This window comes from Triturus cristatus, chromosome 6 (assembly GCF_964204655.1).
Source record: "Triturus cristatus chromosome 6, aTriCri1.1, whole genome shotgun sequence".
Classification (NCBI taxonomy): domain Eukaryota; kingdom Metazoa; phylum Chordata; class Amphibia; order Caudata; family Salamandridae; genus Triturus; species Triturus cristatus.
Window position 1 is genome coordinate 1012239095 of NC_140589.1, and position 24666 is coordinate 1012263760.

The 24666-nt window shown below is 41.7% G+C and overlaps 1 protein-coding gene across 4 annotated transcripts in view; it reads left to right on the top strand.

The window, feature by feature from the left end:
• RASGRP3 (RAS guanyl releasing protein 3) overlaps positions 1-24666 on the top strand; it is a 540454-nt gene that overhangs the window by 179644 nt on the left and 336144 nt on the right. For all 4 annotated transcript variants that reach the window (XM_085611793.1, XM_085611797.1, XM_085611795.1 and 1 more), the window contains 2 exons: positions 6606-6708; positions 8250-8312. In XM_085611793.1, coding sequence (XP_085467919.1) covers positions 6606-6708; positions 8250-8312 — 166 coding nt within the window. The remainder of the gene's footprint in view (positions 1-6605; positions 6709-8249; positions 8313-24666) is intronic.

Here is a 24666-nt window from a genome sequence, read left to right on the forward strand (position 1 = left end):
TAAGAATACTCATGCATAGTAAATGAGGCTAGTTTCAAGGAAACCGATCAACATTTATTCAGCACATAACTGGGTAAAAGGTCAGTGCTAGAACTGTTATGCAGAGCAAGGTAGGACAAATGTAGGTGCAAAGTTGTGTAGCTACTTAGACCTAGATTGGGGTACACTGAGGCATATAACACCCGCTCCTCATCCAAATGTCGATATGGTAAAATAATGCTAAGAAATTGTCAAAAAGACCGCAGCAACAGTCCAAAACTGTAGGGGTGATCATGCAAAAAGAGGTATTTCCTTACATATGTGCAATAGTGATTGGTTTCACACGACACAGAAAAAAAATTAAGAGAAGTTGATGACTGCCAACACAAATCCAGTTCAGAAAAGTGGCAGGATATAGATGATGGGTTCTGATTTGTATTTTATGCCGCCTGATATTTCAGGAGCTAATAGAGTACATCTCATTCAATGTGTAAGAATGGGAAATGAGACGATGCAGATATAACGTCATGGTAAAGGAGTTATGAATAATTGTGGTGTAAATGCAAATATTAATTTTCTGAAGAGCTCTGCTTTTTTTTCTGTGGCACTGGAAGCACTAGTGTAGACAGCATCAAGACCAAATACAGATTGATTTTGTTCCCTAGATGCAGTGAAATGTGAATCAGATGCAGACCCAGTCAGTGACCCCAGCTCCTGTGCAAAATCAAAGGCAATTTCATATGAATGTGCCTGTAGCACCACTGCTGCAGCTAAGCATGAGGAAAAAAATGTCTTACAGTTCAGGGTACCAGCAGAATCCATTGATTCTAAATAATGACCCTTACGTAGATGATGAGGCGAATACCCACTCCATATTGTTTCTGATATACACTGGTGCTACCACTCTGGTTAGATCTGTGGAGGTTCTAAACGCACCCCTCTAAGGAAGAGAAGTCCAGGTTGTAGGCATCAGCAGTAAGCAGATTGTTAACCATGTTATAGCAGATGTTCCTTTTGAAATATGCCTAACAATCTCTATCAAGACAGACTGAGGGACTCATTTTAAAAATGAGACTCTTAACTTGATCTGTACAGCTCTCCGGATTAATCATAGGTTCCATATAGATATCATCCTCAGTATTCTGGTTTAGTGGAGAAGATGACTGGAGCCATTAAAAATAAAGTGGCTACAATACGCACATCCATTAGTCTGAAATGGCCAGATGCTCTTGTTCTGATGAGCATTAGAAGCACTGCTGACAAAAAGACTGGTCTCTCCCCCATGAAGTGCTAATGAGCAGAACAGCACTAGGAAATTGAACTACATTTCTTTAGCTTCACTTGTTTCAATAACTGATTACATTATTCTAGATTACTGCAAAGGTCTGGCTGATGTGGTAACATTTGCACCTCATCAGGTGAATTTTGGCAACAGCATAGTCAAAAGAAACTCAGTTTCATCCATTGCAGCCAGGTGACTGGATCCTCGTAAAGAAACATGTTGATAAAACCTGCCTGGAACACGTTTGGAAGGGTCCTTACCAGGTTGTACTTGTGATTAACACTGCTGTGAAGTGTGCCCGAGTCCCTCAGTGGATTCACGCTGCTCACATAAGAAGAGTGAAGGTAGCGGATGAAAAAGTAAAGCTTAAGTTCACAGCGTGGTTCCTGAGGGCGGTAGGATATTTTTTGAAACTGGTGAAGTTAATGAAAGTGAAGGTGAAGATCCGGGTGAAGGTACCAGTGGTATCCAGTTTTAAATTGTGGATCATATTGAAGACCTGCTGCAAAGGCATGAGTGACAGCAAGAAGTACTAGTCACTGATTCATCCACTGAATGGCTCAAGTGGAACATTCCAGTCTTGAGAATTCCCAGAGGGTAAAAGTGGTACACTGTAAGTTTAGTTGCTAATGCTGATCGAAGCACAAGTTCATCATTGAGTGACGAAGATTCAGCAGTAGTCACAATGGAAGATGCAAGAACTGAAACTCCCAAGGCAGTGAAAAGAGCCTGAAAGAGAAAGCGCATCCATAATGAAAGGTTATAAGAGATCAAGGAAGAACCAGACGTAGTTGAAATCAACAGTGAGAATAAATTGCCTGTTGCTAAAAGACCAGCAAGAAATAGAATTCCAAACAGAAAGTACACTTCACCTGAATGGGCGTCTCTTGCATATGTGTCTGAAGAAGAAGAAGAGCTAGATACAGAAATCTATAGTCCAATAAACTGTTGCCAATTTATCTCTGGAAATGAGTTGGAAGAAGAAGAGCCATCTTGAACTTTTGAGAATCCTGACAGCAGTGAAATAACTATGACCTTTGCAAAGAAACCACATGAAGAAATAAAGCTTGGAGATTGAGAGTATGGACTGAAAAAAGAGAGTTTAACTTTGAAGTTGAGTTTTGATTAATGTTTAAAAGAAGAAGATAAGATGATCTATTATTGTTTTATTGGTTTTTTGGTGTTCCACATCCCTTTTGATTTTGGTTTTGATCTCAATTGAGATGGTCTGCAGCAGATGCTGTAAAAATGTTAGCTTGATCTCCTGAATATTGATATTAGTAGTCTTAGTTGGTCTACTGTTTTGCATTATTTCTCCACAGAGGTTTGACTAACTACCGTACAAAGTGGGGTTGAACCTAACACACAGACACAAATGAATAGTTTAGTAAGTGAATTTAGTAGTTATATTTATATAAACATGTTGTGTGAATACATTGACATTATGGGGGGTTACAAATTGCATGGTGTGTACTTTTCTTCCTACTTCCGAAGGTAAGGGCATAACTTATGTACAGCTATGTTTCATGTGGACTATCATGCATTGCGTTTAGAGATATATTTAATAAACAGGAGTTTCTGTTTGAGAAACATGTAGGAATAGAATAACCTATGGTCAATATTTAAATACAGTTGAACAACCTAACCATAACACTGAAAAGATTAAACAGAAGTATGTGTGTAGTTTTAGTAAAGAGGAGCTTGCATTTGTTATGGAATACAATGGGAGGAGAGTGAACATTTTGAAGAGATTAGAAGGATGAGCAGAAAATAGGAGAGCAAATTGATATTGAAGAAAGATTTGGGTTTTTAAATATGCATTCAAGATTGACAATGCAGCATGAGAGAAAGGGAGAATTGTGGGTGGTGCACCACAAATCTACAGAAGTGAGGTCAACAAAATTTGTGGGTGAGTGTGAAAGAAGTTATGTTGTTAGTGGTGATTTTCTGATTGGTGTAGAACCAATTCTGAGAGGAATCTATTTTGTGTGTGGTAAGACTACGTATTTCAACCTAGCTCGCAATTGGTTGGGTTCTTGCTATTTAGCCTTAGTATTTCTTAGAGTATCATGTGAATGGAATAAATGAATGAATGCTTAAAGCTTATCTCAGAAAAAACAGAGGTCCTCTTCTTTGGAAAGGATACGTTATTTTGAAATCAAGTCTGGTGGCTACAGACCTTACGTTCCCCCCTCCAACAGTATCCAAAGTCAAGAGCCTCAGGGTAATTTTTGATGCTAAATTGTCCATCAAGGATCAGAATAGTAGATCACCTTGTTTCTTTCTGTTGAGAACGTTGAGGAAGGTTATACTGTTTTCCCTTTGACAAGAAAAAATTGGTAGTCATTGCACTGGTGTTATCCAGACTGGATTATTGCAACACCCTTTATCTAGTTATCTCTCAATGTCTCGAATTAAGCTTCAGATATTGAAGAATGCAGCTGGCCACCTTTTGAAAAAGCTGGCTAAATTGAAATCTGTCTCAGGTGCCCTGATGGAGCTCCATTGGCTCCCAATTAAAAAAATGGTGGCCTTTAATTCTTTATGCTTGGCACATAAAGTCCTGTATGGTAACGGACCAGATTATTTGAGAAGGAAAAGAGTATGGAATACTCTGAGTAGACTGTTGTGCTCAGCAGTGCCAAAATCAATAAAGCTTTTTGGGGCAGTAAAAGCTTTGTTCACCTAACCTGTCAGCTCTGGAACAAAATGCCTATGAACCTTAAATGTCAGGCCAACCTGTTGAATATCAGCAAGAAACTGATATCTCTGCTGTTTTCCCTTTTGTATTAGTTCTTCCCCTGAATACAGCAACATCATAACTAGATGAATGCTAGCGCCAAGACACCGTAGGGCATTTGTGCGCTCTAGAAATTCAACTTCATATTAAAATTCAATTGATGCTGTTGGTTTGAAAAGAGCCATGTGTGGGTTGGGGCAAATAGTATTAGATATTTTAGAAGCTATGATTCCATATATAGAAGTTGCTGTGTATGATTTGAAAATTAAAAGATTATCTAAGCTTGTGGACCGGCTTACTCCTAATACTGCTGAAACCCTAACACACATTAACTCTGAGATAATAGCTATGCTCACAATCATTATGCATAACCACTTAGCGCTAGATATCTTTTTCATGAAGGAGGGTAGCGTTTCCATGGTTCTGAAGGTGAGACACTGCTGTACCCTCATTCCCGAGAACAGTAGGGTTATTAATAGCAATTCCAATAATATCACTAATATATCTCTTGACCTCCAAGCTTTAGAAGAGCATGGCTTGTGAAAAGCAGAAGGTTCCTTGGTTATTATGACAGGAAAGGGGTTTCGTAAGGTTGGTGAATGGATCAATAGTTTGCGAAGTGGTATGTTTAGGTGGCTGAGAACCCCTGTAATTATTGTGTTGATTTGTGCAATTTTCATGTTTCTCTTATTCAAATTCTCAGAAATTATGTTTCTAAATTGTTGGTGTAAGGCAAAAAGAGATTTGTCAAAGAAATAATGAGATGACATTGAGACAGAGGATGGCAGAGATTGAGTTTATAATCAACCGAAGCTGTTGTATGAATCGAATCATATGAAGCAGAAAGTGATGCAGACTGTGTTATAACTGTTAGATTAATGGTGAGGTTTTAGTTATTATAGAATATTTGGGGGTTGTTGAAGTTTCTTTGCATTTTACATTTTTGTTTATTATTAAAAACGGGCAGAATGTGAATTTACTCTCTAATTCACATGTAAACACAGATTTAGTGCTAATGCATTTGAAACAATTTTGCTATGACATATAAAAGTGTGATCTTCAGTCTTGCACTAACTAGGCCTCAATTTAGGCCCTGACACCATCTGTTCAAAATGGATGTCTCCTTCTGCAGGTTTACTGTTGATTATTTCTGCAGCACTCAATCAAGCAGTCATGTTTGTTTATTTCCATTGACGTTGTGTTTACTGTTTTTGAAGAAAACTTTCCAGCATAGTCACAATAATGTTTCTTTTGTGAAAGCCCTCTGCTAGCTCCTGTACCCCATAATAGTTTGCTGTTGTTGTTCACATGACAAGTTTGACCTTCCATCTACGGATGACGTTAGCAGACAGTGGGTAGAATCTGTATTCATATAAAGGGATAGTGCTTAGATGCTAAAGCAATATGAATTTTTTAGAAACTGTGCTTTAATTTGCTAAGATGATGTCATTCTTTTGCTCACACCATAATGTTTTAGCAGAAATTGATTTTTTTTTTGCACGAAATTGATATATAAACCCTTCGTTTTTGGGGTGAGGCAAAACTTTCCTGAAGACTTTCCTGTACTACTAGGGATGCTGGCCATTTCTCTATTGGTTTTGCTGCTCGTTTGAGACTTGGAAATATTCTAATTTTGTATTTTATTTATTATATTCTATTGACTGGGAGTATTCAGGTCAGTGCCTTTATACATTTGCTTTTATGATTCTAGTACTGCACCTTTTGAATTGTTGTAATAAATCCTTACTATGTATTCCTGTTCTACACCTCAGGTATTGAATCTGTCCTTACTTTGACTGTATTTTTGATTTATTGTGAGGTGCCTTATCTGGGGGACACATTGCTTCATGAAATTGAGGTTTCATTAACAATGTCTCCGGTTCATTGATCTGTGGATGTACAGTTGAGATAATATTTTGGGTGTAAAAGGTTAAGGGGTTCCCCGCGCCCACATAGCTGATGTTAAGATTATTGATAGTCTGCAGTTCCTTAAAGTCAATTGTGAGGAGTGACACATTGTTTTTAGTGAATGACATGAAGGACTTCATTGTAACATGAGACCATTTCTAATGATCCTCATTTTTTTGCAGGGTGTTCTGTGTTATGGATGGATAAATGATGGACTTCTATATTATCAGGAAATGTACTTAATTTTCTGGTGCACTCTTTGAAGAATAGCTGTGCAAAAGTTTTAACGGTCTGTCATCTTCCTTGTACGAGGCATTTTTTGCCATCTCCAGATTTGCTTAGCCCGTGACCAATATTTTGGCCATCACTATGATGATGCCGCAAACCTATGACATGTGTGACGGAAACATATGAAATGTGTGTCAACACTTTTAATGCCACATTTTAGGGCAAAACTCGTAATAAATTATAGTTATCGTGCATGATCAATTCTGGACACGTCAGTATCGGTTTTTATTTGAACGATTTAACAAATTCCGGGTGTGTTATGTACTGTAGCTTAAAAAATGTTTTTCACATACACATGTGTGAATATCAATGACGATTTCTGGTTTTCTATTGAGTCCCCCCAGAACAATGAGTAAATTCTTCCCCAGCTGTTTATTTACAGGCTGTTTTTTTATCTGTTTTTCACAGATCACAAGGGGAAATTAGGCAGCAGCCAGTTGCCAAGAATAGTCCTGCTAATGCACAGATGGTATCTGTCTTCCAGTGAACTTGCAAGCAAACTTCTCTTCATATATCCTTTTGCACCTTGTGAACTTTAGTTCTTTAGCTGCTCGATATGAAATATCTCGAATACCATGAAAGTGTTTATTAAAGCATTAGGCCACATTCGATTGGTTAATGTCACGATGCCCCCACACAGTGCGGAAAACAGGCCCGAAGAGCTTGAGCTCTTTGTAATAGATTTTATTACAACAATGTTTTCGCTCATGTTCTGTTTTATGCCTGTAAATATTTTTAGCTCGGATGAAGTCAACATGTCTGCTGGGCATGATGCCTCTCATGCTATCCTCAGGCGATTCAAAGGCAGTTACGATGCCCTGACATCTAATCTCAGATCACAAATCTTTCAGTTGAATAGAAATATTTCGGGGCATATTTACAAGCTGGCGATAAAAAATTAGCGCCGCTTTTGCGGCCGTTTTCGGCCGAAAAGCGGCGATAATTTTATCGCCTAATTAGCAAGGCCTCGCTAACGCGTGAAACCTAGCTTTAGCGTGGGGATTCCTAACGTCCAGCTTTGCATCTCTAATGAGATGCAAAGTGGGCGTTCCTGACCTAACATGACAGGAGAAATGTCGCTAAGCGACATTTCTCCTATCATCAAGACCCACGCTATGAAGCATAGCGGCAGAAAAAGTGCGATAACCCCTGTTATCGCTACTTTCCTTACGCCTGCTTCAAGACTGACTTAGCCATGATATCCTATGGAAGGTGGATATCATGGCTAAGTTTGTGAGTCCCTGTCAGCAAGCTAACGCCACACTATGTGATATTATCACTGGGTTTCCAGCAATAATCTCACGTTAGGCTGTTAGCGTGAGGATTTTTATCGCTGAGGAGATAAGCGTTGCTAATAGCACGCTATCTCAGCGATAAAAATCCACGTTACCCGACGATAATTATCCTCACGCTAAGAGCGCTGAGCGATAATTATCGCCGGGTGTTGCTGATATGCCCCTTAGAGAGTCGTTCAAGAGGGCGTGATCTTTGCATGGCCAGTGTATTTAAGGAGCAAATGCTAGTGATCACAGTAGTTTTACTGTAATTGACACAGGCATTTCAAAGGTTGCCAGATTTGTTCTTGAAACATAAGTTGCAATGGTTAAATCAGTGGTCCTTTTCACCAATAAAAACATAAAAGTTGCGGGGGAAAGATTTAATCTCAGCCTGAACACATTTTGATGATTTTAGGTATTTCCAACATTCTGAGTAGTATGCTTGGACAGCTGCAGGCTTCAACATCAGGTGACTATTCCTGCAGGCTTCTATTCTGTTTGCAACATTTTGGGGCCCAACTGTGGAGAGTGCACTAACTGGTTTGAAAATGTTTGGAATACATGGGGACCAAAAATGTTAACTCCGCGGAAGCAGAGTTTTATGTCATAAACTACATAAAACACCTGATTTACATATTTCTCAACAACAAAACTGTTTGCATACAAAGTTAAATCTTCTGTGTAACACAAATGGCACAAAAACGACAAATACAACAGGTAAACTCCAGCGAGAACTTGTTATAAAAAAATATACATTTTTCTTAACACTTTACACTTATCAGAATGCCAGCGGGGAAAACTGTAGCGACCTTCGTCTGAAAATCTGTCACTTTATGAGGTATGGAATCCGATAATCTAATTCTTGTAGACTTTTTATTTTATTTAGAGATGACTGTGCGTGACAGGCGGTGCAGCAAAAGTTGTATTTTAATGTACATATAATTTACTGAAGGGTTAGACCATCTAGGTTGATTGAGAAAAGTGAAGGACTCTGTAGCCCACTGCCTAATACTCCCTTAAAAGACTTGTCACAAAGATCAGACACATACAACATTTTTAGAAATAGAAAGGCTTTATGTGTGGAACGCCAACAACATAACAAAACAACTTGAGGTAATGCATTGGAATTGATACCACTTACATTTCTGAATGCGGCTACCTGGTTGGCTCTAGATATGGCTGTCTCTTAAGGGGAAATGTTTCTGGCTACTTACTGGTAATCGTAATTATTCTTAAACTTGATTTGTAAAAAAAAAAAAGAGTAGGTGCCAGGGCCCTCATCAGGAGGCCACTGCAGCTTGCACCGCTCAATGCCCGTGCCAGTGCTGCCAATGACAGTACCTGTGTGTAAGCATGACAAATCAGACAATTCAAGGCCCTCAAAACTATTAGAATGGCATGGGTGGCAGTAAATTGTTGTTTTTATTGTTTAATGAATCAATAAATAACTGTTGTTCTGCTCATCTCCAAATGCTACTAACAGCGCCACCATGTGGCAACCCTAATAAGTGCTGGTGTTGACAATCAAGTGCCGGTGGCGACCACAGGAAACCACTGGCTCAAATTAAGCACTGCTACTTCCAGCATCCTCATACCATTCAATACTTCGGTGGTAATTACCTCAAGACAGGAGAAACAACCAGGAAAATGCTGTGAAACAAGTCCTTCCTATTTACTGCCCAACCAGGGCCAAGGGTGGTGGGCATTGTTCCTTTTTGCATTTGAGCCTATGTAACTCTTACTACGCCACTTTTTATTTGCCACCTAACTATGTCAAAACTTTACACATTTGGGGACATATAACATCGGAAGGATATCATATAAAACAACGGTGTTAAGTTTATAAGGATTAGTAGCAGGTAATTAATGTATCCTGGTTTATTTATGTATTACAGCAATATATTTGCCACACATTAAAATTGTTCCAAGGCAATTTAACTTTGACACTTATGGCATTTTACCTTTGAATTAATTCTTTAGATTAATTCCAGAGAGAAAATCTTGCCTAGCAACCTAGTGCAAAACGTAACTAGCAGCAAAGAATGCATAAGTGGAAATTGTGTGATATTTGTAAATTTAAAGTGCAATTTCTGTGAAATTCCACAATTTACGCTTGTATCCTCTTCCCGTTGTCATCATGTACACATTTGTGCACGACAAGTACCACTGTAATGCAAAACTCGGCTGTTTCTCTGTGGTGCAATGCTTAGCGTCACAGTAAAATGTCACATTTTGCACAAGCACAGTCTTTACCATCATCAACACTTTGTTATATAAAGCGCTGCATCTTTTTTTTACAGTTTAGCCAATAAAGTGCTACAGATTTTCACCCAGACCTGAGTAGCCTTTTAGTATAATCTGGAAAAAAGTTTTAGATTCATGGTTAAACCTTTCCCACTGGGTAGTTAAAGTTAGGTCGGCATTTCCATGGGAAAAGCCTTTTTGTTTTGCTTCTAACTTTAGCACTGTTTGATGAATCTTTACAAAACTTTCCACATAAGCACTTTTTTTTGCCTAGTTTGCACGTGGAATTTTGTAGGGTGATCTGTCAAGCAGGGGCTTATAAAAGGGGGACCCCAAAACACAAACTCCCCATTCATTTTCCATAGACTTCTTAAGGCAGGGCTGCAGGAAAAAATATGAATGTAATTACAACAAATTTAGCAAGAAGCTAGATCTTGGTCTGCAGATTGTGCTTTTTGTGATTGGGTGTAAATCTGTTTCGTAGTTTTTGAGAAATAAAGAAAAAAATAATTGCATATCTGGATAGTTGGGTCCTTGAGAGTCTCTCAAGACTTTACCAGGAGAGGCAATTTCTAAATTAGAGCATTCTGATTGGCCCAGAGTGCTTTTTCTTACCTTGGGCCATCCTGCTCCTGCAGGAGTCTGAATCCTGCGGGAGAAAGTGCTCTGATTGGCTGCAAGCAACATGAAAAAATGATGCAGGCAGTGATTAGAGGACTCAGGGACTTAATCCCCTGTCCTGAAGTAAAAAAAAACATAAGGGAGCAGGGTAGGAATACATTGGCCCCCAAGGCCCCATGGGGAGGACCTAGAAGAACCCCTCCTGTGGCCAAAATGCAAAAATATCAGCCGTTTTTGCAGTGATCCCAAGGGACTCCCGTGGGATCGCAGCAAAAAACTAAAAAACAAGATGGTGGCCATGGGCTGCATTCTGCAATTAAGGGACAGGGGGCACTCCCTGAGACATTATAGGCCACATGGAGCCCACTCCGGGAGCCGCATTCCTCCCTGAACTATTATTGTTAAAAAAAGAGGAAGGGGGCAGTGCAGCCCCCCCCATGAGCCTTCAAAGACCATGGGACCCCATTCCCCATGGTTTAATTAAGGGTACGGAGCACACGGCCCCCCTCCCTGAGCCTTCAGTAGCCCCGGGGACCCTATCCCCTGGGGCCGGCTCATATGGTGTGTCCCAGGGAGCTCACCCCTAGGACACAATGGTTTACCTGCCCGGCCCGGCGTGGGCAGGGAAACTTGTGTATGACCCCATCTGGCAGGAGCATTTCTGAATTTCCCAACAAATGGGAGCTAACACAAAGTCTGTTTCCAGCGAGTCAGAGCTTTAAAAAATGTTCCTGCTGGCTGGGAACAGTCTACAAATTTGTTTCCCTGCCCGCACTGTTGCGGGCAGGTATACAGATCAATAGATTGTTCCTGCCTGGAAGCATAAATAGCTGCTCCCTCCTGGCTGGAGCAATGCTGGCTCCTGCAGCATGTGGGGAGCCGGCTGGGGCTGGGGCTGAGTATGCAAAGGTGCCAAATTTTGCCCACCCCTTTTACGTTAGTAGTATGCAAAGATGCTCCCGCCATATTCCAGGCCATATTCCAGGCTAATGGACAGCTCAACTTACCAAAGTAACCCGAGGGCATTTCTCACTGTTTTTGATGGTGAGTTTGGCCCATTTAGTCCTGGCCCTTCCACTTTACTAATATGCAACAGTGGTTCTGCCATTTTTGAGGCTGATGAAGAGCTCAACTTACCAAAGTGACCCAAGTGCATTCCTGCCAATTTTGAAGGCGCGCTCTTAATGCAGAGGACTATGAGGACATTTCTACCAAACAAAGAAGCACTTACTCCATACAATGAAAAGGTGGAGATTCAACTGGTTGTTTGTAGTTTTGTAGCCTTCTCTATTCGAGGATTAATTTTGTCACTGATTTCTGTATATATACGCTTGAGTAACAATCACATTGCGAAAATTACATGTACACAAGGTCACTGGAGGCAATACCTTGTGGTCTTATACACAGCTGTAGTGTAGAGTATGCACTACACATTCAACCAACTAGGTAGCACTCACTAATTAACCTGTAGAAAGAATTCCAGTTGGGTAGCCCTTTTATTTAAATTTTGGCCCCAGGCAATGGGGTCTCCGGGGTCTAATTAGAGTCAGGGAGAGGAGGATGCAGGCTGCTCTTCCCCTATTTTTATTAGATTTGGCCCTAGGGAATGGAGTCCCCGGAATCCAAATAGGCTCAGAGAGGGGGGTGCATACCCCTCCCCCCTTTAATTACATTTTGGCACCAGGGGATGTGAACCATGGGGCCAAATTAGGGTACTCGGCTGCAGGGATGAGGTTCGCAAGGCCTACAAAGGCTCAGAAAGGTGGGCCTCACGCCCCTCCCCTTTTTCTTAAAACTGGACCTGGGGGATGGCACCCCCAGGGCGAATTAAGGGTTGGGGAGGGAGCTGAATGCCTCCTTCCCTTAATATATATTTTCTTGCCCCGGCGGATAGGGTGCCTGAGGCCCGAAGGCGAATCCCATGCTCGGCTTGCCAAAGGCTGTGCACGGTCTGGGGTTTGCAGCCTGCTAGGGGTTTGGGCACAGGCCCTGGCAGAAGGCCAAACCCTGTGGCCACCTCCCTGCTGGGCACAGCCAAAGGATGCGCACAGCATGGGGTCAGCTGTCTCCAGGGAGTTGGGAGCAGGGCCTAGCTGCAATTCTAACCCCACACCATGCACAACCAAAGGCAGTGCACAGCATGGTGGTGGCTGCCTCTGGGTGGCTGCTTGCAGCGAGTTGAACGCAGGTCCTGGCTGTAATTATGTGGCGAAAGGCTCTGTGCATCGTGGGATTGGCTGCCTGCAGGAGTGTTGGCTGCCTCTGGGTGGCTTACGCTCAGGGCAAGGACTGAAAAAACCATAGGTTTCAGGGGCTTTATAGTTAGTTGGACATTTCACTCGTACAAAACCATAGAAATTCCCCCGTTATAGTTAGTTCAGCTAACTATAACTCGCCCGCCCGCAATGCACTGCTGATGATATCACATATTACATCACTCATGACATGGTCAGTGACATCACTCATGACATCACTGATGACCTCTCAAATGACATCACTGATGATATCATCCTTGTGATTGTGAGTGGCAGACCTCCTCTCACCCTAATATAACCTTTGATACACACACTCAAAAATACAAACTAACATTTTCAAAACAATGGGCATACCAATACCAGTTACAACACACCTATTCAGTAATTCCAAGATCTACACACACATCCACTCCTTCACCAACAGTACCTATACAGTCACTCATACATGTACTCACTCATCATATGTACTCATACACCTATACATCCTGTTACACACTGCCACTCATCCATAGAGTTACTCACACACAAAGTCACACATGCAAACAAAGTATCAAACATCCATTTACTTGCATATACAGTTATACACACACTACCACACTTACCTCTACAGAAACTTACACATACTTACTCTCTTAAACAATCACTTATAGAAACACCTACTTATTTGTACAGGAACACTTTCAATCTCTCACTCTCACATAAACTCACTTATATACACCAATAGTCACATAAACTAGTTTAAAACATATGTAGTTACTCATAAAGACACTATTGAGACAGTCATTCACTCACTAACACACCCATGCACACACTCATCCACCCATACAGTCCTGCACACATGCTGTCTTCAACACATACAAACAGTGAGTCACTCATTCATGCACCTATGCACTACGTAATACCCCCACCGAACCATACAGACACTCAGACACTCATACTGATACTCAAAAAACCAACTAATAACCTATATAGACACTCATGTAGCTACTCACCAACCCATGCAGCCACTTATACACAAAGTGAGAGATTGATACAGATATTTACATATTTAAACATTACTCACTAATCCATGTATTCACTAAGATACACTTAATCAGTCAGTTATACAATCAATAAAATAAATCATCCATTTAGACACTTATATACCCATTTATTCTTTCATCGACATTGAGATATATATATATATATATAAAACATATTTAATTTTCAGAAAAACACACATTCACTGGATGATGTCATCAGTGATGTCATTTGAGATGTCATCAGTGATGTCATCAGTGATGTCACTGACCATGTCATGAGTGATGTAATATGTGACGTCATCAGCAGTGCATTGCGGTCGTGCAAGTTATAGTTAGCGGAACTAACTATAACAGGGGAATTTCTATGGTTTTGTACGAGTGAAATCTCCAACTAACTATAATGCCCCTGAAACCTATGGTTTTTTCAGTGAATTTCTAAGGTTTTTTATAATGCTAATTTCTAACTATAACATGCCTGAAACCTATGGTTTTTTCAGTGAATATATATATATTTATTATACTATGTATACATGTGAAAATGCCTCGGTCCGCCTGTTTGCCTCGGTGGCACAGTAAAAATGGGTGGAACTGACGTCATCACGCCGACGAGGTCCTCTTATGGCTCCAATGACGTCATACGGTGTTGCGAGTGGAGCTGTGCTATTATGACGTCCTCGTCAACGTGGGAGAGCTAGGAAAGAATTTCCGTGGAATGCTGGTGCAGGGGATATTCACCTATGTGTTCAGGCTAGTCCTTTGGGAGCAACTGTTTATGTTGCCACTCCAGAAACCGAAACCAGTGATCTGAGGGCAGAGGCCCTGCAGATGGCACTCAAGGTGGGATGCCCAGTTGTGTGCACCGGTGGGGTGGTGTTTGGGTAGTGTAGGGAGTCATGCTGGGGGTAGTGTTTTAGGGTAGAGGGTAGTGCAGCGGTGTTTGTGTAGTGTAGGGGGTTGTGCTGGGGTAGTGTTTTAGGGTTTATGGTAGTGCAGTGGTGTTTGTGAAGTGTAGGGGGTAGTGCTGGGGGTAGTGTTTTAGGGTTTAGGGTAGTGCAGTGGTGTTTGTGTAGTGTAGGGTGTAGTGTTTTAGGGTTTAGGGTAGTGCAGTGGTGTTTGTGTACTGTAGGGGGTCATGCTGGGTTCTAGTATTTTAGGGTTTAGGGTAGTGCAGTGGTGTTTGTGTAGTGTAGGGGGTTGTGTTTTAGGGTTTAGGGTCGTGCAGTGGTGTTTGGGTAGTGAAGGGGTCGTGCTGGGGGTAGTGTTTTAGGGTTTAGGGTAGTGCAGTTGTGTTTAGGTAGTGAAGGGGGTTGTGCTGGTGGTAGTGTTTTAGGGTTTAGGGTAGTGCAATGGTGTTTGTGTAGTGTAGGGGTTATGCTGGGGTAGATTTAGTGTTCAGGGTAGTGCAGTGGTGTTTGTGTAGTGAAGGGGTCGTGCTGGGGTATGTTTTATGTTTTAAGGCAGTGCAGTGGTGTTTGTGTAGTGAAGGGGGTCGTGCTGGGGGTAGATTTAGGGTTTAGGGTAGTGCAGTGGTGTTTGGGTAGTGTAGGGAGTTGTGCTGGTGGTAGTGTTTTAGGGTTTAGGGTAGTGCAGTTATGTTTGGGTAGTGTAGGGTGTTGTGCTGTGGTAGTGTTTTAGGGTTTAGGGTAGTGCACCCGTCCAGCCACAATATCCGTGGACAAAGGAGATTCTGACTCTTTTGAACGCTCCGCCAATTGAATAATTTGGGTCAAGGGCCCTACCACGTCCAAGACCTATCAATTCCTTTCTTGGAATCCCTCATATACTTGGAGAAAAAGGTACATCGTTTCTTATCAATTTCAGGCGTGTGTGCCACCTTCCCCTTCAGTGAGGGCCTGGGGTATTCTCCCCTCATCCTATTCCTGACCTCCCTTTCAAGGGGTTGATGGATTTTTCCCACCGCATACTCTGCCACTTTGGTGTTAGGGGTCCACTCCGCCGACCTAGGATGGTAAATTTGGGTAGGCTCAAACATGTCCGAGTAGACCCCGTCCCCAACCCGGGACTGAGAGGAGTGGGACTCTGGATGCCAGGGACGCCCGAGTCCTTATCCTCATCGGAGGAGAAATCGTCCTCCGATACACCCTCTCCCTCTAAGGGAAAACTGCCGTCGGGGTCTACAATAGTGGTGACAGTGTCGCAATTTTCTCCGGACTCCTCCTCCCCCCGGCAGGGTGCATGTTTTAGCGTTCATGCATTCTTGAGGAAGGTCTCTGTAAGTTTATCAAATCTTTCCAAGTGCCCCGTGTTATGCTTAACGGCCCTTTTATTCCACATCTGGGAGCTACTGGGACACACCACCACCAGATCTTGGTCACTGAACACCCCAGGGATGCTTTTTGCCAGCTTATCAACCTGATCCCTAAGAGGAGCCAGCGCCCTAGAAATAGCCAGATAGAGGGCTTGGCCCACTGCTGGAGAGAGAAATTGGGGGGCCATTCCTCCTCCACTTCCTGGTAGGAGGAGTAAAAATGGTCTTCTGGAGAAGACATGATAGCAGTGGGTGTGAGTACAGAACAAATGCCCTTAAAATCCTTAAGGCAGGCTCCGCACCGGTGCTCCAACAGCTGGGCTTTCCCCAAAGCTGTTATAAGAATAGACTGAGGCGCAAAACCAATCACCACCTCCAGGTGGTGCTGGTCACTAACGTGGCTGTGTGAGGAAATCACCGCGTAGCGGTGTCAAAATCAGGCATGGGTTGGTCGGGAATTAAGCGGACACTAAAGGAGTGACCGGATTCCCAAACGCGCGTAAAGACCAGCGGGAGCGCTCGACAGAGCTGCCTCGCTCGGACCAGACGCGCCTGACAGGATCTCACCGTGCGCAGAGCGCACAGCAGGAGAAACTGCGAGGGGGAGAACGCTCTCGGGCAAGAGCCTGCTGCGCAGGGAATATGAAACAATACCAAGGCAATAATGCTAATAACGTGCACAAGAAACTGCTATACAAACAGCAACAACATCAGATTGTAAGGCATGCACTTAACTGACGAGCAGTGAAGAAAGAGGAAGCGGAAGGGACATCACGATATTATATACGATGGACTGTGATATGATTGGACTATAGTTGCCTTGGAGACTACCCCCCCCTAATGGTTTATGGGTTGTGTAGACTTTTGTTTAGTGATTGTTGTGTTATGTTTTCTTTGAACTGCTATGCAAATAAAGTGAGGAAAGATATGCATAATCCTCGCCTCCGTCCTGCCATAGAATTCATTAAAATTTATTCGATCTGATTTAGAAACATAGATTATAAAAGTGCACATAAAAACAGTAAATTCTCTTTCCTAATACAATACAGTGAGAATTAATTAAAACCAGTAGGTAAAAACGGGTGTTACAAAGCCCGGTTCAGAGCAACTTCAGGTTAACAGAATCGTAAAGTTCAATGTTTCGCAAGATCAATCTCATGTACTTCGTGCAAAATATGCAATAAGGGGTCCAACTAAGATGTAACGCTCCAATACCTGACCAGTCTGCACCATATAAAACTGCAGAAAAAATAAAAATAAAAAGTGTCTTACACACTTCTGTCATTGGGCTATATGTGGGCTACATCTGGGTGATATTTTTGCTACATTTGGGCTCTTTTTTCTCTGGTGACCATCTTGGGAGACTTATTTGTTATGAAGTTTCCTAATTTCCTCATTTACTGCAGTCTCCTCAGTAGGAAATGCTTTCAGTTTTTTACTTTGATTCCATCAAGAAGGCATTCAGATGTGTCACACATTTGCTATAAATTCAGAATGTTAGCACTCTAGTTGTTCATTAGATCACTGTAGTAAAGCTACTGCTCACCAGAGAGTTAACTGGAAATCTACTGCTGGCATTGAAAGTGATTGTTTCAGTCCGCATGTCAGAATTTTCTAATGAAATAGAAGAGGAATTGAGATCTCACTTAAAACATGCCCTACATTTTCTTTCTGCGGCACTAACCATAATTGCTATGGCAAAATGAAAATGAACCCCCTAATTTTGTTCCTTTTTAAATTAAATGTTTTAAGTGTTACCAGTCTATTCCAATCAAGATGGCTTCAGGTGTGCCATAATTTTGTCATAAGTAAGACTGTTAGCTCTCTAGTTGTTCTTTAGAACACTCTGGGAAGCTGCAGTAGAACACAAAGGCATCAACTGACAGGCTGCTCCTGTTGAAATATAAAAGGAAGATATTTGAGATATCACTTAAAACATGTCCTAATTTTTCTTTCTAAAGCACTAACCATAATTTCTATGGCAAAATGAACCCTCTCATTTTGTTCCTTTTTAAATTAAATGTTTTAAGTGTCACCAGTTTATCCCAATCAAGATGGCTTCAGGTGTGCGATATTTTTGTCATAAGTAAGACTGTTAGCACTCTAGTTGTTCTTTAGAACACTCTGGGAAGCTGCAGTAGAACACAAAGGCATCAACTGACAGGCTGCTCCTGTTGAAATATAACAGGAAGATATTTGAGATCACACTTGAAACATGTCCTAATGTTTCTTTCTACAGCACAAACCATATTTCTATGACAAAATGAACGCCATCATTTTGTTCCTTTTTAAATTAAATGTTTTAAGTGTTACCAGTGTATTCCAATCAAGATGGCTTCAGGTGTGCCATACTTTTGTCATAAGTAAGGCTGTTAGCGCTCTAGTTGTTCTTTAGAACACTCTGGGAAGCTGCAGTAGAAGACAAAGGCATCAACTGACAGGCTGCTCCTGTTGAAATATATCAGGAAGATATTTGAGATCACACTTGAAACATGTCCTAATTTTTCTTTCTACAGCACTAACCATAATTGCTATGACAAAATGAACCCCATCATTTTGTTCCTTTTTAAATTAAATGTTTTAAGTGTTACCAGTTTATTCCAATCAAGATGGCTTCAGGTGTGCCGCACTTTTGTCATAAGTAAGGCTGTTAGCGCTCTAGTTGTTCTTTAGAACACTCTGGGAAGCTGCAGTAGAACACAAAGGAATCAACTGACAGTTTCTGCCCTTGTTGGATGTACATGATTTACTGAGAATGACAGACTTCATTCTCACATGACTGAGAAATATAATGTGAATTTACAGAAAATATGCTCTCATTTTAACTTCAGTTTTCTCTCAAACATGATATATGATATCTCAGCAGAAGGTTTTTCACAGGATAAAATCACCTTAGAACACACCACAATTCCTAAAATTAGTATGATACCATCAACAAATGAATTCTAATGTAACTAAAGTCTGTTATCACCCTTTATAGTTCTCCTTTTGGTAACCCTCAAAATCTTTGATTCACTACAATGCATTTCAATGGAGTACTATCATGTATATTGGTCCCAAGATGGCTGCCAGCAATTCCAGGATGAAGTGCTGACAGCCAATCAGAACTCACGATGAGATGTGTCGTTAGGCTCCAGATATTGAAACTTTTTCTTTTTCTAATTTCTCATGAACTACTGAACGGATTTACACAATTTAACAACAAGCATTTGCAATGCAATAGGTCTCGCATTTACGTGAGTTTGAGCTATTCACAATGCAAATGACAATGCCTTTTATATTTGTTTGCATTTTAAAAACATAAATTAAAGGCATTGTCATTTACAATGCCAATAGCTTTAACTTGTGTAACTGCGAGACCTATTGCATTGCAAATGCTTGTTTCTTGTGTACTGTTAGTGAGAGACCAAAAGCCGAACCGAACTCTGTAACATTATCCACCTTGTCCAAAAGGATATAGGTTTATTTTGCACAGCAAATGAAATCATAACTTTTGCACGTACCATACAAAAGCATGGTTACATTTAAAAACATTTAAGGAACCCCTTGCTAACTTACAAAAAAATCCTCTTATAACACTGGAGCATGTCTGTCTGCATGATGTTAATCTGCTCCTCGTTTCTTGAATCCACTTGGCAACCCCCCTTTCTGTGTCGTTCATATTAGGAATACTATGCTACATAACGTACTGCTGCACTCCATTGTTATGTATTCAAAATTAATAAAAAGATTTTCAACAAGAACAACAAAACTTTTCTTATGTGATCTTCACTAGTTGCAAATCCGTTCCTATATGAAACTTTGTATCAACTGTTTATATGTTAACCGCTTTGTGCAGGTTGGTAAAGATCTTTTGTTACAGTGCTCAAATACCGATTGATACAATGATCCTGATAAAAAGTAAGCTGTAGGAATTTGAAAAGCAGAAGCGTAACAACAACTGGAACCTGAAGCCTTTCTGTCAACTGTGCCCAACGACACAAGGAAGGTCATTTAGCAGGTCAGCTGTGACTTCAGTTAACCACGGAACAGCAAGAGAGTAAACCCATGGGTGAGGTTGTAGCTTCATTGGTGATATTAACCAGTAAATTGGAGAAATAGCTGACATTTTGAACACGTTCTAGTTTGAGGGCTGCTCTTAATGGTGACAGTAGTATTAGGACTCCAGTTGAGAACAATTAGTAACACCAACCAGACCACACTGCTGTCAAGTCTCATCCATTTAACATGCGGTCAGTGCAGTATGGATGAAGACTGTAGACCATATCACATTTCCTTACCAATCAGCAGATGCGAAAACGTTCATATGAATTTTTGGATGAAGTGGAAGATGCGTAAATGCATGGAACGTCTTATGCATTGCTGCTGCACTGTCCTACTACCTACTCAAGCCAAAACACATTCCTGCCTATTGCCAGGCCGCTCACCCACAGTAACACATAACCCAGAAAGCCGATATGAAAGGCCTGGAACACCGTTTACATTTCAGCTCTCTCAGGCAACCAGGCCTTCGCCTTCATAAGATATCAGGCTGCTCGTGCCACTCCCTTTACCTTGATGCCCACTGTCTCCTTGCCAAAATAAATTCACGTTCTGTCCATTTAGCAATGTTACTCCTCTTATGGCTTCTTCACGTCTGACCGCTCTACCTTAATAGCAAACCACACACACAGTATCCACCACGCTCGTGCCAGCTTCCTTCTCCTCACCTGTTGCTCATGGGCTCAACACGGGTCTCCCCAACCGTTCACAATTTCCTGCGGCTGCTGCTGTTGCTGATGGTAGCAGAGGACGGGAACCTGCTGCCCCCAGTGCTGAAGAGGATCTTGCACCCCGGCCTGGTGCTTGGCTGCCTAATGGCTCCACTTCATAATATCCGTAGCTGAGCCTGGCCTCTCCGCCACAAGCTCCCGGCCTCCGCAGCACAAACATGAAGTACCACGCAGTGCCCAGCTAACTGCACTCGCAGCCTCCGCCTCTTTAATATTTTCTTAGGCACTCTGCAGCCAACACTGGGAGGACAGACCGCATCTGCATTACCTGCCTGGGCACGTACACTCGGAGATGACATCCACCCACACTTCAGCAAATCGGCACTCATTCAGTTCTTGTGCATGCGTTCCAAGCCTCGACACAAGGTGAAAGAAAATTAACCTGGAAACAGTAACTGGCCTAACGTTCCCGTCTCCTACTTTCCTCCATTGCAGGCAGTCATGCCAAGGTCAGGCACAGCAATTAGGCTGGTAAATTGTTAATTTCGTGAACCATCTATCATTCCATGTCAGGTAATTATGCTTCTCTTTCTTTACTTCAAGAAACTACAGCAGTTGATCAAGTTATTATAAACAAAACAAGTGGCACTGAAAGCGATCGCGAAAGTGATCGCTATTGTAAAAGAAAAAACACACCCGCTAGTGGTGCGTGTGCCACAGTGAGCCATATGTTTTTAATTATCGTGCTCGTGTCTGGGCACGATAATCGAAACCACATGGGTTTTGGTGCACGTAACAGACACCAATAGGCCATGGGTGGAGCAATGCGCCCGCCATTGGCCTATTGCGTGCTCTGTTTTAAAAAAACACCCACTCAAAGCCCAATAACAAAAGCCAAAACTAAAAACGCACGCACAGGCGTGTACGATTCCAGGGTCCGTTTCGAAACCCCGGACAAGAGGTCTCTCGCTGCGCGAGCAGTGCTGCGCACTGCATCTCTAGGCGTGAGACCTAAAAAGGGATCTTTCTGAACCAAAGGCTACCTTTTAGCCAAATTTGGTGTAATTCCGTTCAGCAGTTCGGGCTGTAGCCGTGCCTAAAGTTTCCTATGGTAATTACCATGGAGAAAACATGTTTTGGGACCCTCCTTTTTTCTCGGCCCCTGCTTGCCGAATCACCCCGTAACTTTTAAGATAGAAGCTGGCCAGAGCATCCCAAAGTTATTGTGTAAAGAATGTTACGATTTTCCTATGGATAATAGGTCATAGCTATAACTACCTACTGGCGCCCATTCCCAATTCAACTCCGAATTAGGTATCCACGCCGGCAAAGACACCACTCCACTTTTCTTGTGATTTGCGTTTTTTATTAATTGCTTCTGTAACGCGTTTTGGCGACAAGCGCCTTGCACACATCAAGCGCCAATTTCAATAGCCATTATTTAAATAAAACAATACTCAGTTTCTTCCGGTCACAAGGTTCACAGTCCACAATGCCTCTGAGGAAAGACTCTATTTACATCCCCCTGGTTTTGTTTGAAGTACAACTCATGCAGCAAATGTTCTGCGCTTGACCATTTGCAACTGTTTTATAGCATTAATTCATTTTGTTAAATGTCACAAATTTTAAAATTAATTTGCAGTTGACTTCAAGCTGATTCAAGAAATTAACCACAGTGGCCTATGTTGTAACATGATTATTCATTTTTTTTTTTAAATTAACCATAATTTGTGGTGAGCAGTGATACATATTATGGTGTCATGCAATTCTTTAATTTCCTCAATTCTTTACATATTAACAGAGGCAGCAAAATTGGAAAACTTGATGTGTTTATATAAATTCATCTGTATGTGCACACATGTCTGGTACAGGTAGGGTAACTACTTAACTTTTTGCTCATGCTCTGGGCATCCTGCCCCTGTGGGCTTGTGATGTCATATCTATTTCACAGGTTTTTTCACTGTAATTCAGTAGTTGCCCCCGACCAATTGGCTGTCAACAACCATTACTTAGCACCGTTATCTCATTGTACCCACTTTTATGGCTAATTGTGTGAAAAGGGCTAGTGCCCCATATTTCAACACTTCTTATGCCTCTTTGTTGCTTTTTTTATACTGCTTATTACCACAACTCTTGTTTTATATAAGTGACCTACTCTTTTCCACCACATTAAAAGCATCAAAAATACCGAGGGTTCCTACTATGATGGATTACATTCATAAATGCACAGACAAATCCTCATTGGAATTAAGACCAAACGGGATTTTGGTGTTAAAAAGGATTATGTACCTGGATTCGAGTTGGTGTAGCCTTCTCTCATGATTTCCACCTCTCCTACTCTTTGGTATCTGGTCAATTACAAAATAAGATAGATCCTGAATGTTACCATTATGTATCTCATTGATGTGCCTTGCCCCTGGGTAACTCTTGTCATTATTAGTCACAGCCCTCATATGCTGCAAAATTCGGACATACACCATATGGATGGTGCTGCCCACATAGTATTTCTGGCAGGTACATTGGAGCATATAAATTGCAAAGTCGTTTCTGCAGGTTAGATGGTTTCGGATCGTCCAAGGGCTCTTGAGTAATGGGGACTTAACTCGCTTGGTGTTCTGTCCTATAGTGCAGGCCTTGCATTTTATGCATCTAAAAAGTCTCGCACTTGCCCGCAACCATTCTTCTGTCGTCTTCAGTTCTGGAGTTTTGTTAACCAAGTCCTGCCTCATCGACTGGGCTTACCTGAAAGTTACTAGCGGTTTTCGTGTAACCACTTCTCTCATAATCGGATCCCTCCTTACCAAATACCAATGTCTATTCAGGCAGTCTTTCACCCTGCTCTGATAGGCATTGTAGGTGGTAATCATCCTTATTTCATTCTTGTTTTTACTTGTCTTCCTCCCTTTTGCCATTTCATTTGGGTGTAGAAGGATAGATCTAACTATTGTATTTTCTTTGCTTAGTGCTTGGTCCAACACAGACGGTTGGTATCCTCTCTGCCTGAATCTTTCATTTAGATCTTTCTGTGCAATTTCTAGGACACATGGTTTGCTGCAATTCCTTTTTATCTTTAGATGTTCACCATAGTGAATACAGTTTTTCATATATATATATATATATATATATATATATATATATATCCACCAAAGAAGAAAGCCAAAATGTGGAGACGCCACACAACAGAAGGTTAACAGCCTTTAATCTGAGGAAACTTGTTGCGAAAATGACAGTCCCTTCTCAATTCATGCAGAGCCCAACGCGTTTCGAGCACTCCTGTGCTCTTGATCATGGGCAGAGAATGCGACAAACACCACAGCGATGAAAGGTACCCATGATAAGTTGTAGCAAGTCCCGCCCAGGTGGGTGTGCGCTTCAAGCATGCTGGTACTTGATGTTCCTTTCAGCATAATGTCACAGTGGATGCCATGGTGTGCCCAAATTATGAAACAAAGTGTTCCCCCAGTGGGTCGAGTACAGGCTGCCAATTCCATCAAACAGTCCATAAAGCTTAACTCACACTGGCCCTTCTGTTCCACGGTGCTTGAAACTTCAAAGCACCCGGTCCGCACCACTCGCGGCAGGGCGTCTCCGCGACCTAGGCTAGGCCGCTAAACATCCATCAAAGAAGAAATATATATATGTAGTTTCCATAGAAAGTTCTTTTTTTCATCTGCCAATAACTTTGACTTCATTTAACAAATCCTTCTGAAATTTTCACCAATTTTACCACTCACTTCAACTGCTGTCTTGAAAATTTCAGGGTGATCCGTCCAGCAGGGGCTGAGAAAAAGGGGAGTTCCTAAACATTTTTTTCCCATGTTAAATTTTCATAGGAAACTTTAGACACAGCTGCAGCCCGAACTGCTAAACGGAATTGCACCAAATTTGTCAGAAAGGTAGCTGTTGGTCCAGAAAGTGCTCTTTTTGTTAAATGGTGTAAATCCGTTCAGCAGTGGAGAAATTTGCTGAAATTTTCAGTTGTATATCTTAGGACACGGAGGATCTGCGACCTCATCCTATCTCGTGCTGAGATCTGAATGGCTGCCAACATTTCCAACCAGGAAGTGTT